General features: G+C 41.8%; 1 protein-coding gene across 1 annotated transcript in view; it reads right to left on the minus strand.

The window, feature by feature from the left end:
- Positions 1-17,368, minus strand: part of dnaaf11 (dynein axonemal assembly factor 11) — a gene marked incomplete at both ends in the record, with an annotated part of 76,186 nt that overhangs the window by 45,114 nt on the left and 13,704 nt on the right. Inside the window, one exon of the mRNA XM_084188017.1 lies at positions 12,111-12,188. Coding sequence (XP_084044143.1) covers positions 12,111-12,188 — 78 coding nt within the window. The remainder of the gene's footprint in view (positions 1-12,110; positions 12,189-17,368) is intronic.

Here is a 17,368-nt window from a genome sequence, read left to right on the forward strand (position 1 = left end):
GTGTCCAAACTTTTGACTGGTATTGTACATTTGCAAAAATGTCTAAAAACCAGTTTTTGCTTTGTCATTATGCTGTATTGTATGTAGACTGATTAGGATTATTTATTTTTTTAAACAATTTTAGAATAAGGCTGTAACGTAAAATAATGTGGAAAAAGTCAAGGAGTATGAATACTTTCCGAATGCACTGCATATGCTTAATTTAGAGTTATTAATGTAACTTTAGTTATTCTACAAACGTTGGGCTATATGTTTAGATTTTTAATACATTTTAAGGCTGCTTGATGCGACTAATGATGATTTGAAAAATGTTGCTTGAAAACATGAGCTCTGCTTAGTTTTTTGCGCAGGCTGTACACAACTCATTCGCAATTTGACAAGCACTTGATAATGCCTACAATTTCACGGTGGCATCCCCATTGTGTGGCCATAATACCCCCTAAAAAAATCCATGCCTTTTGCGGCCAGTGGCCGTTGTGCCCTTGGACCGGAGTGCTGCGTTGTGCCCTTCTCCCTGAGTGCTGTGCTCCGAACCACCTCTCATTCACATGGCTCTCCATCACGTGACCGGGTCTTTCTCACAGGCTACAAGTGAAGACAGACACATCGGGGACGCAACTGCGCGCGTCCTTATCCAATTCCGAGGTGCATATTGAAGATATTGGAATAACTGTCCACATTTACTTTTTGTCAGCCAACAGGATGAGTAGGCCTAACGAACAGCAAAAGCACTTAGCCTATGTCAATCTACTACCCCCCCCATAGTACAAAAGTCGACCTATTCTATTCTGTGCGAGAAATAAATATTCCAAACATAGTCTGGGACAGTTGTGGGATGCGATAGATCCCAAATTAATACAACCACTAGCATCAAAACAACTTTTTTACGCAATGTGGCTGACGCAACAGATCAGTGGTCCTCTGTAGCTCAATTGGTAGAGCATGGCACTTGTAACGCCACGGTAGTGGGTTCGATCCTCGGGACCACCCATACGTAAAAATGTATGCACACATGACTGTAAGTCGCTTTGGATAAAAGTGTCTGCTAAATGGCATATTATTATTATTATTATAATTATTATCAGAATGTTTAGCTTAAAATGTTGATAAACTATTAGGCTATTTCTTCACCTTATAAGCGCAGCAATTCGCACATGGTAGTAGGATACAAGCATGAATGTTCCATTAGCAGAAAACACCATTATCAAAAGGTGGTGAAAATGATCTTCCCCAAACTTGAAACTCTCGCGCTGCTTATGTATGCCTGTTAGGCTCTACACCCCTTGTAAAGCAGATTAATGTGCTTAATTTTAAGAAGTTATTTGGCCACTTTAGTTGTGATACAAACCTTATCAAAACATATAGGCCTATGGAGGACGTTTTTCCCGTGGTTCAGTTTCATGTCAGCCAGGTAGGCTATACTCATGTTGTAAATACAAGCAATGTGCTTAATATTAGGAATGTTGAGAAATAAATATAGTAGGCCTAGCCTATAGAAAGCTGATGGGATCCTCCTCTTTTTAGTAGAGGCCATCACTCTGTTTTCTCGCGCAATTGCATAGCCTATAGAAATGTTGCGCAACATGAGCTTATGGGCTCTCATGACGTGTTTGATTAGATTTTTGATTACATTTGCATTGATGTCAGATTGATTAGAGGGACAATAGAGTGCTGAGTACCAGGCAGTTAGCACGTTTGGTAGGCTACTAATGACCAGCAGCAGCATCAGAGGTTGGAGAAGCCTAATTACTGTGACTAAACGGTCACGTGGAATTTGACTGCCTTCATGACTCATGACCGCCGGTGTGGCAGTAATATGGTCATACACTCAAAGCTAATGGAAGCCACCAGAGCGTTCTGTGAAAGACAAATGGCCCAAATTATCATGAATGACGGCCGCGCTAATGTACCAATCACCGCCAACCAGCGTTTTTCGACTGGTGCGCTGACCAAGCAGTTCCTCGTCGAAGGCAGTCGATAGTTACACAATGCAATCGAGGTACTCAAAGAAAAACATGAGCCATTTTATGAGATTTCATAAGGTATAGTGTAAGGAAACTGCGGAGGGTAGAAGTCTGTAACCCATTTTTTTGAACATTGATGGATCTACTGATTGGGTATGTTTTCATTTTTTTCGCCAGCGCTGCTCTCATGTGCCAGAGTCAATTACATTATATTACAGAGCACGCTCGGCCACAGCTGGACAGAATGCTCATTTGTCCTTCCTGCCTATTATGGTCCCAAACACCATTATAGTGTCCCCTTGGCGGGACAGAGGTTGAGACTCAACGGTTCCATTGTGTGAGGTGGAATACAGAGCGTTCGATAACCTGCCTTCATCGTTTGCCTTGGTCTGTACAATAGTGGCAGGCTGTAGTTAGTCCTGCTTAGTCACTGTCAATGGATATCCCAATACTCCAGTCACTGGTCTAATGAGATCCCAATGCCCCAGTGCAGTGAAGGGGCCATTGCCCTGCGTGGGGTGCCGTCTTTTGGATGGGACGTTAAATAGGTGTCCTGACTCTCTGTGGCCATTAAAAATCCAATGGCACTTATCGTAAGAGCAGGGGTGTTAACCCCGGTGTCCTGGACAAATTCCCAACCTGGCCCCATTCCATCCCATCGCGGGATATAAGCATTAAAGCTTTTAAAGGCAATTTCTTATTGAGCCGACATATGCAACATTTACCATGAATGGGATCTTCGTGAAGGGGGAACATTGCCTTTAAAAGCTGTAACGCCTATAACCCGCGATTAAATTGAATCCCAGCCCTAATCTTCCCCATGATTCCCAATTGGCATATATCACTCCTCCCCATGATAGCTGATGTGTGGTGAGTGTTCTGGCACAAAATGGTTGCTGTGCATCACCCTAGGGTACAACACATTGGTGGTGGATGAGGTGTGTTTCCCCCTTACTATGTAAAGCGCTTTGAGCTCTGGAAAAGTGCTATATCTACATAATTATTATTATTATAATTCACGTTGCACAATGCAATTAGTCAGTCATAAAAACACTCCATGTACCTTTTTTACTCATTAAATTGTAATACGCAAAGAAAGTAATGAATACATCACAAATGCTAGACTGTAAACATTACTGGTGCCAAATCGCCAGTTTTGGAGATATGAAGCATCGTTACAGGTACTAGCAAAGGAGAAGGTGGGTAGCCAATTAACTCTAAATATGTGATTTGTTTCATCCCCACAATATGTAATGTTAACATTTTGCTGATTGTGACGAATCCATATTCCAAGAGTATAAAGAGAATGCAATTCCATTCGTGACAAATGACCACACACTTAATTGAAAAATCAACTTTGGTTCAATTGCAACCTACACCACCAATGAGAGGCATAACGTGTTGTAGTAACAGAACACATGTAGCAGAGTAGGATATTTAATGTATGTATACATATATTATGCATTACGAGACCGCCTACAGGGAGGAGGTGAGGGCTCTGGGAGTGTGGTGCCAGGAAAATAACCTCTCACTCAACATCAACAAAACAAAGGAGATGATCGTGGACTTCAGGAAACAGCAGAGGGTGCACCCCCCTATCCACATCGACGGGAACGCAGTGGAGAAGGTGGAAAGCTTCAAGTTCCTTGGCGTACACATCACCGACAAACTGAAATGTTCCACCCACGCAGACAGTGTGGTGAAGCCTACAGGGAGGAGGTGAGGGCCCTGGCAGAGTGGTGCCAGGAAACAGCAGAGGGAGCACAGACCGTGTGGTGAAGAACAGCGCCTCTTCAACCTCAGGAGGCTGAAGAAATTTGGCTTATCACCTAAAACCCTCACAAACCTTTACAGATGCACAATTGAGAGCATCCTGTCGGGCAGTATCACCGCCTGGTACGGCAACTGCACCGCCCACAACCGCAGAGCTCTCCAGAGGGTGGTGCGGTCTGCCGAAAGCATTACCGGGGGCAAACTACCCGCCCTCCAAGACACATACAGCACCCAATGTCACAGGAAGGCCAAAAAGATCATCAAGGACATCAACCACCCGAGCCACTGCCTGTTCACCCCGCTATCATCCAGAAGGCGAGGTCAGTACAGGTGCATCAAAGCTGGGACTGAGAGAATGAAAAACAGCTTCTATCTCAAGGCCATCAGACTGTTAAATAGCCATCACTAGCACATTAGAGGCTGCTGCTGCCTATTGAAAAAGAAATGGAACACTAGTCACTTTAATAATGTTTACATATCTTGCACTACTCATCTCATATGTATATACTGCATTCTATTCTATAATATTATTCTGTATCTTAGTCCATGCCGCTCTGTCATTGCTTGTCCATATATGTATATACAGTTGAAGTCGGAAGTTTACATACACTTAGTTTTGAGTCATTAAAGCTCATTTTTCAACCACTCCAAAAATTTCTTGTTAACAAATTATAGTTTTGGCAAGTCGGTTAGAAGCTTCTGATAGGCTAATTGACATCATTTGAGTCAATTGGAGGTGTACCTGTGGATGTATTTCAAGGCCTACCTTCAAACTCAGTGCCTCTTTGCTTGACATCCTGGGAAAATCAAAATAAATCAGCCAAGGAGAATTGTAGACGTCCACAAGTCTGGTTCATCCTTGGGAGCAATTTCCAAACGCCTGAATGTACCACGTTCATCTGTACAAACAACAGTACGCAAGTATAAACACCATGGGATCACGCAGCCGTCATACCGCTCAGGAAGGAGACGCGTTCTGTCTACTAGAGATGAACGTACTTTGGTGTGAAAAGTGCAAATCAATCCCAGAACAACAGCAAAGGACCTTGTGAAGATGCTGGAGGAAACAGGTACAAAAGTATCTATATCCACAGTAAAACGAGTCCTATAGCAACATAACCTGAAAGGCCGCTCAGCAAGGAAGAAGCCACTGCTCCAAAACCGCCATAAAAAAGCCAGACTACGGTTTGCAACTGCACATGGGGACAAAGATCGTACTTTTTGGAGAAATGTCCTCTGGTCTGATGAAACAAAAATAGAACTGTTTGGCCATTATGACCATCGTTATGTTTGGAGGAAAAAGGGTGACGCTTGCAAGCCGAAGAACACCATCCCAACCGTGAAGCACAGGTGGCAGCATCATGCTAGATGGCATCATGAGGAAGGAAAAGTATGTGGATATATTGAAGCAACATCTCAAGACAACACACAACACAAATGGGTCTTCCAAATGGACAATGACCCCAACCATACTTCCAAAGTTGTGGCAAAATGGCTTAAGGACAACAAAGTCAAGGTATTGGAGTGGCCATCACAAAGCCCTGACCTCAATCCTATAGAAAATGTATGGGCAGAACTGAAAAAGCGTGTGGGAGCAAGGAGGCCTACAAACCTGACTCAGTTACACCAGCTCTGTCAGGAGGAATAGGCCAAAATTCACCCAACTTATTGTGGGAAGCCTACCCGAAACGTTTGACCCAAGTTAAACAATTGAAAAGCAATGCTACCAAATACTAATTGAGTGTATGTAAACTTCTGACCCACTGGAAATGTGATGAAAAATATAAAAGCTGAATTAAATCATTCTCTCTACTATTATTCTGACATTTCACAATCTTAAAATAAAGTGGTGATCCTAACTGACCTAAGACAGGGCCATTTTTACTAAGATTAAATGTCAGGAATTGTGAAAAACTGAGTTTAAATGTATTTGGCTAAGGTGTATGTAAACTTCTGACTTCAACTGTATTCTTAAATCCCATTCCTTACTTTTGTGTGTGTATTGGGTATATTTTGTGACATTTTTAGATATTACTGCACTGTCGGAGATAGAAGCACAAGCATTTCGCTACACCCGCTATAACATTTGCTAAACACGTGTATGTGACAAATACAATTTGATTTGATTTGATGTTATGCACTGTACATGGTGGCAGAGAGCCTCAAATCTGAGCCTGTGACAACTGGTTTTCTGGACAACTTTTCTATAGGGATGTGACTGAGGAAAACGGTGGTTCTCTGTCTGTGTGTGTGTGTGTGTATCAGTGATTTTGCGTGAAGTATTTGTGTGATAACAAATCTGTGTGTTTGTCCGTGTCAGTCAGCATGCGTGAAGTATTTGGGCACTATTTTAACAAACCTAATGCAACGGTAAATCTTAGTGCTGGCGGTAGCGTTATAGGTTCGGGGGTGTGTCAGAAATATTTTAGCTATTTTTACAACCAGAATTATGGCTGCAGTAGCTGGCGGTGGCGCGAAAGGGCTGGGTTTTGATGAATAAACAAGTTGTGGGTGTGTCAAGGCTTGGCCCATCACTGGCTAATCAGAACATCCTCCATGGCTAAATATGTGGTTGCTTCAAGTTGTGCATTTATGGTCTTTTATGTATTGTGCTCTCATCAACTGCAATTTGAATGTTAGTCCATTATAGCCTAGTTCATTAAATAGCCTGCCCCATATCTGCTAAATATTTTGAACATGTCTGCAGTCCACATTGTTCTAATTGCATTGTTTTAATATGGAAATACATTGTTAAACATAGGCTATAGCATTCACACTGATATAGGGCCTGGCCTAGGTCCTACTGTAAATTGCAGTCTGGACATGGACATGCCAAACCTAGTCAATAAGCAAGTTTAAATTCACTAGGCTATTGATAAGGCCTAAAAAGACAGCATATAATTTGAATCAAATTCTAATAAAAATGAAATAGGCTATGTCTAAATACAGGTACCATAATTGCTCCCCGTGGGCGTATAATATAGACAAGGCAACTTAGACTATGGAGGGTTTACGCACATCCAACCTTTAGGACACAACTCAGATATTTCCACCCCTGCCACCTCGGCGCAAAGGAGCTGATATAAGAGAGGTAAATTACCAACCCTGGCGCCAGGGTTGGAAAATAGCAGAGTGCTGGCTTTTACAAGTCGAAATTGCCAAAGAGTGTGCATTTGACACTAGTGCCGCCTTAAAGCCCAGATCCGCAATTGCTTTCCCAACACAAACACTGCTTATGTTGTGAAAGCCCAAAAATATATTTAAACGAAAACATGGGGGTTTGGCCCAGCCATAGCCGCTGGGCTGGCCTTAGGGAAAGGTGTGTCTTTGCGCTAAATCCCGACCGCTCGAACAACCTTGTACTGGGAACCAGTGGAGTGCCGCCAGGCTCAAACAGACACAGCCAACACGCACAAATTAGTGACAAAGTCACAAATAAATGGCCAACGTTCTCCTGTTCAGGTCAGTGTTGACATGGTTGCCTTTAAATCAAGTTAGCCTGATAGCTGCTAACCTTTGTGTGTTCGACAATGTATCTATAAGCAAACTTAAGATAGCTTGTGTCTTGTATTTGGATTGTTTTGGACTTACTATTAAGGAGTCTACTCCAGTTAGTTACATCATCTAAAATGCATGAACCTCACAAGATGCCCTAATGCTTTGTTTCAACTAATGTTTGCTAGCTAGCTAAAGCTAGATGTGCAGATTGTTGACATGACAGCAGTGGTGTCAAGTACTTAAGTAAAAAATACTTTAAAGTACTTCTTAATTAGTTTTTTGGGGAAATCTGTAATGTATTTTTCTATTTATATTTGACAACTTTTACTTCACTACATTCCTAAAGAAAATAATGTACTTTTTACTCCATACGTTTTCCCTGACACCCAAAAGTACTCATTACATTTTGAATGCTTAGCAGGACAGAAAATGGTTCAATTCACACACTTATTAGAGAACATCCCTGGTCATCCCTACTGCCTCTGATCTGGCGGACTCATTAAACATAAATACTTTGTTTGTAAATTATGTCTAAGTGTTGGAAACAAGAAAATTGTGTTGTCTGGTTTGCTTAATTTAAGGAATTTTAAATTATTCGTACTTTTACTTTTGATACTTAAATATATTTAAAACCAAATACTTTTACTCAAGTAGTATTTTACTGGGTGACTTTCACTTTTACTTGAGTAATTTTCTATTAAAAAGGTATCTTTAAGTATGACAATTGGGTACTTTTTCCACGACTCCATGACAGTATTTATATATGGGTTTGTTGATGATAATGCTAGCTAGCTAGGTGGTTGACAGAATTTTTGCCTCTTGATAACCCAGCTATAGAATTCAGCACAGTAACATCACACAAACATGTATTTCTTAGGGATCTGGTTGAGTCCGATTTCGAGGGAACCTGAGGCTGTACAAGTTGAGGTTGTGTAAAACTCAACACTGAAAGAACGGTAAGAAATGTTATAAGAGTCAGAAAGTATTCAGACCCCTTGACTTTCTCCACATTTTGTTACGTTACAGCCTCATTCTAAAATTGATTAAATTGTTTTTTTTTTCATCATAGCCGCTGGGCTGGCCTTAGGGAAAGGTGTGTCTTACCCCATAATGACAAAGCAAAAACAGGTCATACATTTCTGCAAATTTATAAAATAAAATAAAATAGAAATATTACATTCACATAAGTATTCAGACCCTTTCCTCAGTACTTTGTTGAACCACTTTGGCAGCGATTACAGCCTTGAGTCTTCTTGGGTATGACGCTACAAGCTTGGCACACCTGTATTTGGGGAAATTCTCCCATTTTTCTCTGCAGATCGTCTCAAGCTCTGTCAGGTTGGATGGGGAGCGTCGCTGCACAGCTATTCTCAGGTCTCTCCAGAGATATTAGATCGGGTTCAAGTTCGGACTCTGGCTGGGCCACTCAAGGACATTCAGAGACATGTCCCGAAGCCACTCCTGCGTTGTCTTGGCTGTGTGCTTAGGGTCGTTGACCTGTTGGAAGGTGAACCGTCGCCCCAGTCTGAGGTCCGGAGCGCTCTGGAGCAGGTTTTCATCAAGGATCTCTCTGTACTTTGCTCCGTTCATCTTTCCCTCGATCCTGACTAGTCTCCCAGTCCCTGCCGCTGAAAAACATCCCCATAGCATGATGCTGCCACCATGCTTCACCGTAGGGATGGTGCCAGGTTTCCTCCAGATGTGAAGCTTGACATTCAGGCCAAAGAGTTCAATCTTGGTTTCATCAGACCAGAGAATCTTGTTTCTCATGGTCTGAGAGTCTTTTAGGTGCCTTTTGGCAAACTCCAAGCGGGCTGTTATGTGCCTTGTACTGAGGAGTGGCTTCCGTCTGGCCACTCTACCATAAAGGCCTGTATGGTGGAGTGCTGCAGAGATGGTTGTCCTTCTGGTAGGTTCTCCCATCTCCACAGAGGAACTCTGGAGCTCTGTCAGAGTGACCATCGGGTTCTTGGTCACCTCCCTGACCAAGGCCCTTCTCCCCCGATTGCTCAGTTTGGCCGGGAGGCCAGCTCTAGGAAGAGCGTTGGTGGTTACAAACTTCTTCCATTTAAAAATGACAGAGGCCACTGTGTTCTTGGGGACCTTCAATGCTGCAGACATTTTTTGGTACCCTTCCCCAGATCTGTGCCTCGACACAATTCTGTCTCAGAGATCTACGGACAATTCCTTCGACCTGGCTTGGTTTTTGCTCTGACATGCACTGTCAACTGCGGGACCTTTATATAGACAGGTGTGTGCTTTCTATATCATGTCCAATCAATTGAATTTACCACAGGTGGACTCCAATCAAGTTGTAGAAACATCTCAAGGATGATCAATGGAAACAGGATGCACCTGAGCTCAATTTCGAGTCTCATAGCAAAGGGTCTGAATACTTATGTAAATAATGTATCTGTTTTTAATTTTTTATAAATTAGCAAACATTTCTAAAAACCTGTTTTCGCTTCTTCATTATGGGGTATTGATTTTTAAAATCCATTTTAGAATAAGATTAACGTAACAAAATGTGGAAAAGGGGAAGGGGTCTGAATACTTTCCGAATGCATTGTACATGCAATGACTTGTTCAACTACAAATCTGTTTATTTATTGAGGCTACCAGACAGCCCCTTTCATTATTTTGTCTACAACACATTTTGATTATGTAATTGTAAAATAGGGACCTTGTAGAAGTCGTAAGGGCATGAAATTAGCAGAAGGCAAGGCAGGTTGACGTGCTAAGTGTAGATTTATTTACAGGTCTTGGTGATCCAATGATGAAAGCGCCATATCATACAAAAGACACAAGTAGATTTACCAAATATACATGGGCAATAGCCCAAAAGGAAATAGCCTCTGTATCGGCATTTAACTTGTCCTATTTGAATGGACACAGGTAGAGGGCAAGACTGCACAGTCTCCCCTTCAGAAACCAAATCAAATCTGTCTAACAGAACCTCAAAACAGGTACATATAAGCACTTGGCCCCTCCCAGGACCATACAATTACCCAATTCGGAATTACAACCCATAAACTGGTTCTACAATGTAAAAGGCAATTTCCACATCCATTGCTACGTTGTTACAGTCGTCTTAATCAGACATAATGATTATTAATGATATTTCATCACCATTCATACATGGAACAATCCTCTTCTCTTACTCAACGTACTGACTCCAAAGCGTAGCGCGCAATCCACGTAGCCTATTTCTATGAGCACTGACGTTTGCACGCTCCTATTATGCACAACCAGAATGAGAGAGACGTATGGTGCTTCCAAGACAACTGTGAACTCGGGAAAAAAATGAGGTCAAATCATGACATCAGTGATCTTCAGGTCGGAAAGTCAGACTTCTATAAAGATGCCAGAGTTTCCGACTTTGAATTCAGAGTTGGATGACCGTTCAAATTCCAGTTGTCTTGAAGGCACTGAAGTGCACCGTTTTGAACGCGGCACTAGGACACAGACATAGGACTCCGACATATGAACAAAGGAAATCATACATTGAATTAAATAAACAGAACTTCTACCTCATGAGTCTTGCTAAAGTTAATGTGCACAATAAACATTACGCCCACTCAGAGGATAAGAAATGGTTGGCTAAATGAAAATGTATTGTATCTAACATTTAACAGAAATGTTTAAGTGTAGCAATAAATGTTACGGGGATGGAATGATGAAACGTTAGCAATTATTGTAGGATTAGAAGGAATATAGATTTATATGCATTTAAAACGTGTGAAATAAATTAAACAGCAAGCATTTCAACAAGAGAACAAAGTGCTCTCCACTGGCGGGAGTTTGGAGAGTGCACAGTAATAATACATTTTAACAACAAATTCCAAATGCCAAATTCATCAACTTTGTAAATGATCAATTTCAAGCAATTTTGACATAACAAAAGACCAGTAGGCCTATGCTAGTAATTGTTGCCCCATTGCTGGTGAGCTTGCAAAGTAAACAGTTAATATTCTTGATCACCAAACAATTTTTGGAGCTGCATATTTATTTATTATGGCAATCCTCTCTCCCTACAATTTGACATTTGTCTTACACAGCAAATCAGCAATCTGTTCGCTAGCTCACCCGACACCTGTGTTGATTGACAGTTTGCTTGTCCAATCAGAGGACCGAGTGTGCGTTTCACTAGCCAATCTGTTGCATGTTATTTTTTTGCAATGTTGCAGCTACCGTCTCTGGCTGTGTGGAGAGTAATCCACTGACTCTGCCACAAAATTTGTGACAAAACTTTACAAAACATGGCCAGATAATTTCAAGTAATCAGTTTCAAGTCAAAGTCGAGTCCCGAGTCTTGAGGCTCCAAGTCCAAGTTAAATCTCAAGTTATTTTCTTTTCTATCAAGCCAAGTTTCAAGTCATCAAATTTGTGACTTGAGTCCACAACTCTGCTAACTTGATTATAAAGGCAACAATGTCAACACTGACCTGAACAGGAGACCATTGACCATTTATTTGTGACTGTCACTTGTCAGTGTGTGTTGACTATGTCTGCTGTGTTTGAGTTTGGTGCCAGTATGTGAGGCACAATGAAGGTCGTTTGAGTGAACGGCATTTAGCGTAGACACACCTTTCCTTAAGGCCAGCCCAGCGGCTATGGCTGAGCCAAACCCCCATGTTTTTGTTCAAACTATATTGTTTCTCTCTTACAATACAAGCGGTGCAGCGCCTTCTGTTGGGAAAAGCAACTGCGGATCCAGGCTTTAACACCAGCCAAAAATAGAGCCCTTTGTGTGTTAATGCATCTGTGTATGTGTGTGTGAGATAATGTGTGCGTGTGTGTGAGAGAGAAACCCACAGTGTGTGTGTGTGTGTGTGTGTGTGTACTGTATCCTCCTCTCATTCCCCACATACGTACTTGGGTTCATTGACATTCATCACCCGTCCATGGGGCGTGATCAGTGTCCTCGGGGCCTTGGGCGTCTTCACAGTCTCCCTGCAGGGAGAAGCAAAGCATGAACCAGGGTGGGAGGGAGCTCTCTGGGCTGACTGAATGCAAATGACACCTTCAGAGTTATGGAGCCGTCGAGATCAAGGTGAGACCCAATATCCGAGAACTAGGAATGGGACATTTATGAAGTGAGTTGTGGTGACAGATCTTTCAAAAGGCATTACTGGCGAACACACTATCCAGACACGCACAGTACAGATGGAAGGCAAGTGAACTCTGCAGTGGGCAACATTTGGCATGGTTGTAAACTGGCTTTCTGCTGGTAGAGATGTGAAATCACAACCAGGTAAAGAAGTCTTATTTTCATGGCCGGGACGTCATTGAAACATCAGGCAAATATGTCATATTTCGCTGTGGTGTGTCAGGAGTAAAAAAAACTAAAAACATCCACCTTTTACCATGACTTCACAAAATACGTAATCCAGAAAAGCAACCCCCCTTGGCACTCACTCACTCACTCACTCACACACACACACACACACACACACACACACACACACACACACACACACACACACACACACACACACACACACACACACACAGCACCCTGCGGGGAGTTGACCGTTAGGGGCATTACTGCAGTATATCACCTGTGCAGAAGAACTGCAGGATACACACAGCTGGCAGCTTCATCAGCCGGGGACGTCCCCTCAATCATCTGCCCTCTCGGTTCTCAAGCCGACAACGCAGGTCTTCATTAAAACACCGGGTTTGTGGATGACCCGGGGTCACAATTTTTATTTTTTATGGAGAAATGTAGGGATGTGTGGGGGGAGAGAGAGAGAGAGAGAGGAAACTGAAAGGGGAAAAGGGAGAGAGTGTGTACAGTTGGAAAGATTCAAAGACCTAACTTTGAAAGACACACAAAGAGCACTTTCTCAAGGCAGCAGTGAAGGGGCTCTTCCTCAAAATGCCTTTTATCTTTACATTCCTGTCATCCTGTCATCCTGTTTTTCACAGCATGCTGTACTTTGACTTCTCGCTATAAAACTTTGGGCCGGAGAGTCAGCAGGACATCAGTGTTGACAGCTCATGTGAGCACAATGTGTTCAGACAGCTACTTAGCAAGCGCCTCTGCATTCAGCCATGCACACACCAAACAGTATACTGACTAAGCTCGCTTGTTTCTTCGCTAAGTGGGAAAATGTCCAATATTTACATCTGACTCCTCGTCTTGTTCTGAATTCCAGATCAACCCCTGACCCCTTCTCCCTAGCAAGTAGCTGCTCCTGTAGATCTAAGACGATTGGATAGCATGCATATCACATGTGACTTTCCACAAGGTTTAATTTTTGGTCCGGTACTGTTCAGTTTATGTATGTTACCCCTTGGCAGCTTTATCAGAAAGCACAGCATTGATTGTCATGGCTCACAACTTCCTCCAGCTAAATCAAGACAAGACCGAGGTACTTATTGTCGGGGCCAAAGCACAGAGAGAATCTAGCTGCACATCTTAATTCACGGGCAATAAAGAAAAAAAACCTTGGTGTTATTTTAGATTCTGAACAAAATTTCAAATCACACATTAGGAATGTGACCAAAATAGCTTTTTACCACCTGAGGAACATTGCCAAGGTGCGGCCATTTCTCTCTCAGGGTGATACAGAGAGACACATCCATGTTTTTAATTACAAGCAGGCTTGACTACTGTAATGCTCTCCTGTCTGGTCTACCCAAGAAAGCCATTGGTCAACTGCAAAACATACAGAATGCTGCAGCACAGGTACTGACCAAGACCAGACGGAGAACACACATTACACCGGTTTTAAGGTCTCTGCACTGGCTGCCTGTGAGTTTTAGAATTACTTTATTGGTTTTTAAATCAATCCACGATTCTGCACCCCAATAAATGACAGACATGCTTTAAAGTGATGTACCCAGTAGGTCCCTCAGGCCCTCTTGCACTGGCCTTTTAACTATCCCAAAGCCTAGGACCAAGAGGCAGCCTTTAGTTATTATGCCCCCAGCCTTTGGAATAGCCTGCCAGAGAACCTGAGGGGGGCTGAAACTATAGACATATTTACATTTTAGTCATTTAGCAGACGTTCTTATCCAGAGCGACTTACAGTTAGTGAGTGCATACATTTTTCATACTGGCCCCCCGTGGGAATCGAACCCACAACCCTGGCGTTGCAAGCGCCATGCTCTACCAACTGAGCTACAGGAGGCCTATTTAAAAGACATCTTAAAACCATTTTTTTTGCTTTTCGTTTCCTTAGGGTGCTTTTGAGTTGTTCAGGTTGTCATTCTTTTTTACAAAATCTTATGTTTGTTGTGTAGTAAATATTTCAGCTTTTTTCATAGTTTTTTTATTTGTTTTTTTTTCCTGAAAAGCACATAGCATTGCATTCCATGTCTGAAATGTGCTTGATTTGATAGCGACATTTCCACCCAGCCAATCATAAGGCAAGATTAAAGCATTACCATAATGCTTGCATCTATCCAATCCTCTTACAGTAGTGCCTAGGGTGTAGAGGCTAAGTGTCAATTTGGAATTCAGAATTCGAGTGCACAAAGGCACTCGGCAGCCACCATCTGTTAGAGAGTTAATTTACCTAAAATTGTTAGTTGACCTGAGAGACTGTTGGTCATTGGTGTGCCCGAGCATTAGCAACGAGGTCTTAATCCTGACTTGAAAAATACACAGATACATCACACAGTACGCTGTTATTTTGTCCAGTTTTGCCAGCTGGGAAGTCAGGTCCTTTTTGCATGACACCCCATTCCCTACATAGTGCAGTACTTTTGACCAGAGCCCTATGGACCCTACCCTGGTCAAAAGTAGTGGACTACATAGGGAATGGGGTGCCATTTGGGATGCACACCCATAATCCCCCTAAGGAGGCAGGAAATTAATATTTCCTGACAATACACTGACAATGCACCGTGACAACTGTGTATAAGGATATGGTAAAAACAATAATGTTGTATTATCCTGATTTTATGCCTGGACAACATTTAGTCTGAGTTCCCCTGATAAGCCTACATATTTGGAAGTTGACCAGTGTGTAGTCAGATAGTGTGTAGTCATGTTTTCATGGTAAGCGTCAGCATATTATGATGCATTGAAAAATTTACAAAGCCAGGGAACAGCAGATAACATTTACATTACATTTACGTCATTTAGCAGACGCTCTTATCCAGAGCGACTTACAGGAGCAATCAGGGTTAAGTGCCTTGCTCAAGGGCACATCGACAGATTTTTCACCTAGTTGGCTCGGGGATTAGAACCAGCGACCTTTCGGTTACTGGCACAACGCTCTTAACCACTAAGCTACCTGCCGCCCCATAAGAGGTTAGGACAGTAATTGCAGCACAAGATCTTTACCCACCACCACTTGAAAGGGACTTCCTCTTTTCAAGGCACGGTTGTCACCGTTACCTCAGATATCTGAAGCTTAATACACAAATACAAAGTATAGGAACTTTCTCTCCCTTTTTCCTGTTCAAGGTAAATCAAGCAACTTGACTCTCTTGCATGAGAGAAATCATTTAACGCAAACATTGAATGAAATAAACATCTTGCACTGATTCAATAAACTAAGTATGCTGACGTAGAACCAGGGCTCTAAATAAAAACAAATTAATTGGTAGCACCAGAATAAAATATTTTTTCTATTCATTAAGATACAGCCTATGAATTCTAGCTACTTTTGAAGCACAGGTTGTGAGCGAAAAACAAATATGTAACCCTGTAAAATAAATGTGTTTATTATAAAAAGCTAAAATGTTGATACAAAAAGATGTCATTGAAATTACAAAGTCATTTGTGGAATATTTGGTGGTAAGTACCCCCCCCCAAAAAAAAAATATATTTAGGAGCATATGCCCATATGCAAAATGCCCTGCTTAGGCCCCTCTCTTTATCTTTTAAAATCTTGACTAAAAGTTAACAAATTATACAAGAAAATGTCATAATTCCAAACATCAAATATTAAGTCTCCTCAGCAAAAGCGTATCATACCTGCAACTCAACAAGTCCCGACAAAGTAAACATGTATGATATCTATGACCTTCCCTCAGCCCTTTTAGATAATGATTTTTTCAACCCTTTAATACCTTGACTGTAATTAAATGAGTACCCGTGAAACTTCAATTAATACCCTGGGCATTTATTTGCTTGAATCACTGAACACAATTGCCACTTATTAGAGACAGGCTTCTGTTCGAGCCAGGCATCTATTTTTAAAAGACTACCACAATTTTATAATAAAATACTGAAAAAAAACGACTACACTGTTTATACCAGTATAAACATAATATAAAATCCATCACATATCAGACTAGGATGCCGATCATACACCCTGCTTCAGCACCATAGAGAGCGGTACCAGTAGCTTGAATTTGATATTGTGTTTTCCTTTTGGTGGCACCATGGCTAGCAACGATGACATATTATATTAAAAAAGTAATACATTCATGCACATGACCGTGGGAATATCAGAGCGGTGTCCATAGTAACCTCGTAAACAATGCATTTACACTCGCCGTTTATTTGAAACAGGCATTTATTTGCTGAAATGTGTGCCAATGCCTGGCTATTAAAAAAGGGACAGGTGGCTATTTGAGACTGTGTTTAATGAAAGTTTTACGGTAACTTAACAAATAGGTTGACTCTGCCCTATTAAATAAAGCTCTAGGCTGACTGTAGGCCTGACTCTCTGATGTGTGTTTTGGGCCTGTGGTTGTGGCAGCAGCCTGTGGCAAAGTTAGAGGTTGCATCCCAAATGGCACCCTATTCCCTATACAGCGCATTCGGAAAGTTTTCAGACCCCTTGAATTATTCCACATTTTGTTATGTTACAGCCTTATTCTAAAATGGATAAAATCAAATAAATTCCTCAATCTACACACAATTCCCAATAATGACAAAGCAAATACAGGTTTAGACATTTTAGAAAATGTATTAAAAATAAAAAACAGAAATGGTAAATTCAATTGATTGGACATGATTTGGAAAGGCACACACCTGTCCATATAAGGTCCCACAGTTGACAGTGCATGTCAGAGCAAAAACTAAGCCATGATGTCGAAGGAATTGTCCGTAGAGCTCCGAGACAGGGGATCTGGGGAAGTGTACCAAAAAATGTCTGCAGCATTGAAGGTCCCCAAAAACACAGTGGCCTCCATCATTCTTAAATGGAAGAAGTTTGGAACTACCA

Source organism: Coregonus lavaretus (genome assembly GCF_964263955.1).
Source record: "Coregonus lavaretus genome assembly, chromosome: 23".
Lineage (NCBI taxonomy): Eukaryota > Metazoa > Chordata > Actinopteri > Salmoniformes > Salmonidae > Coregonus > Coregonus lavaretus.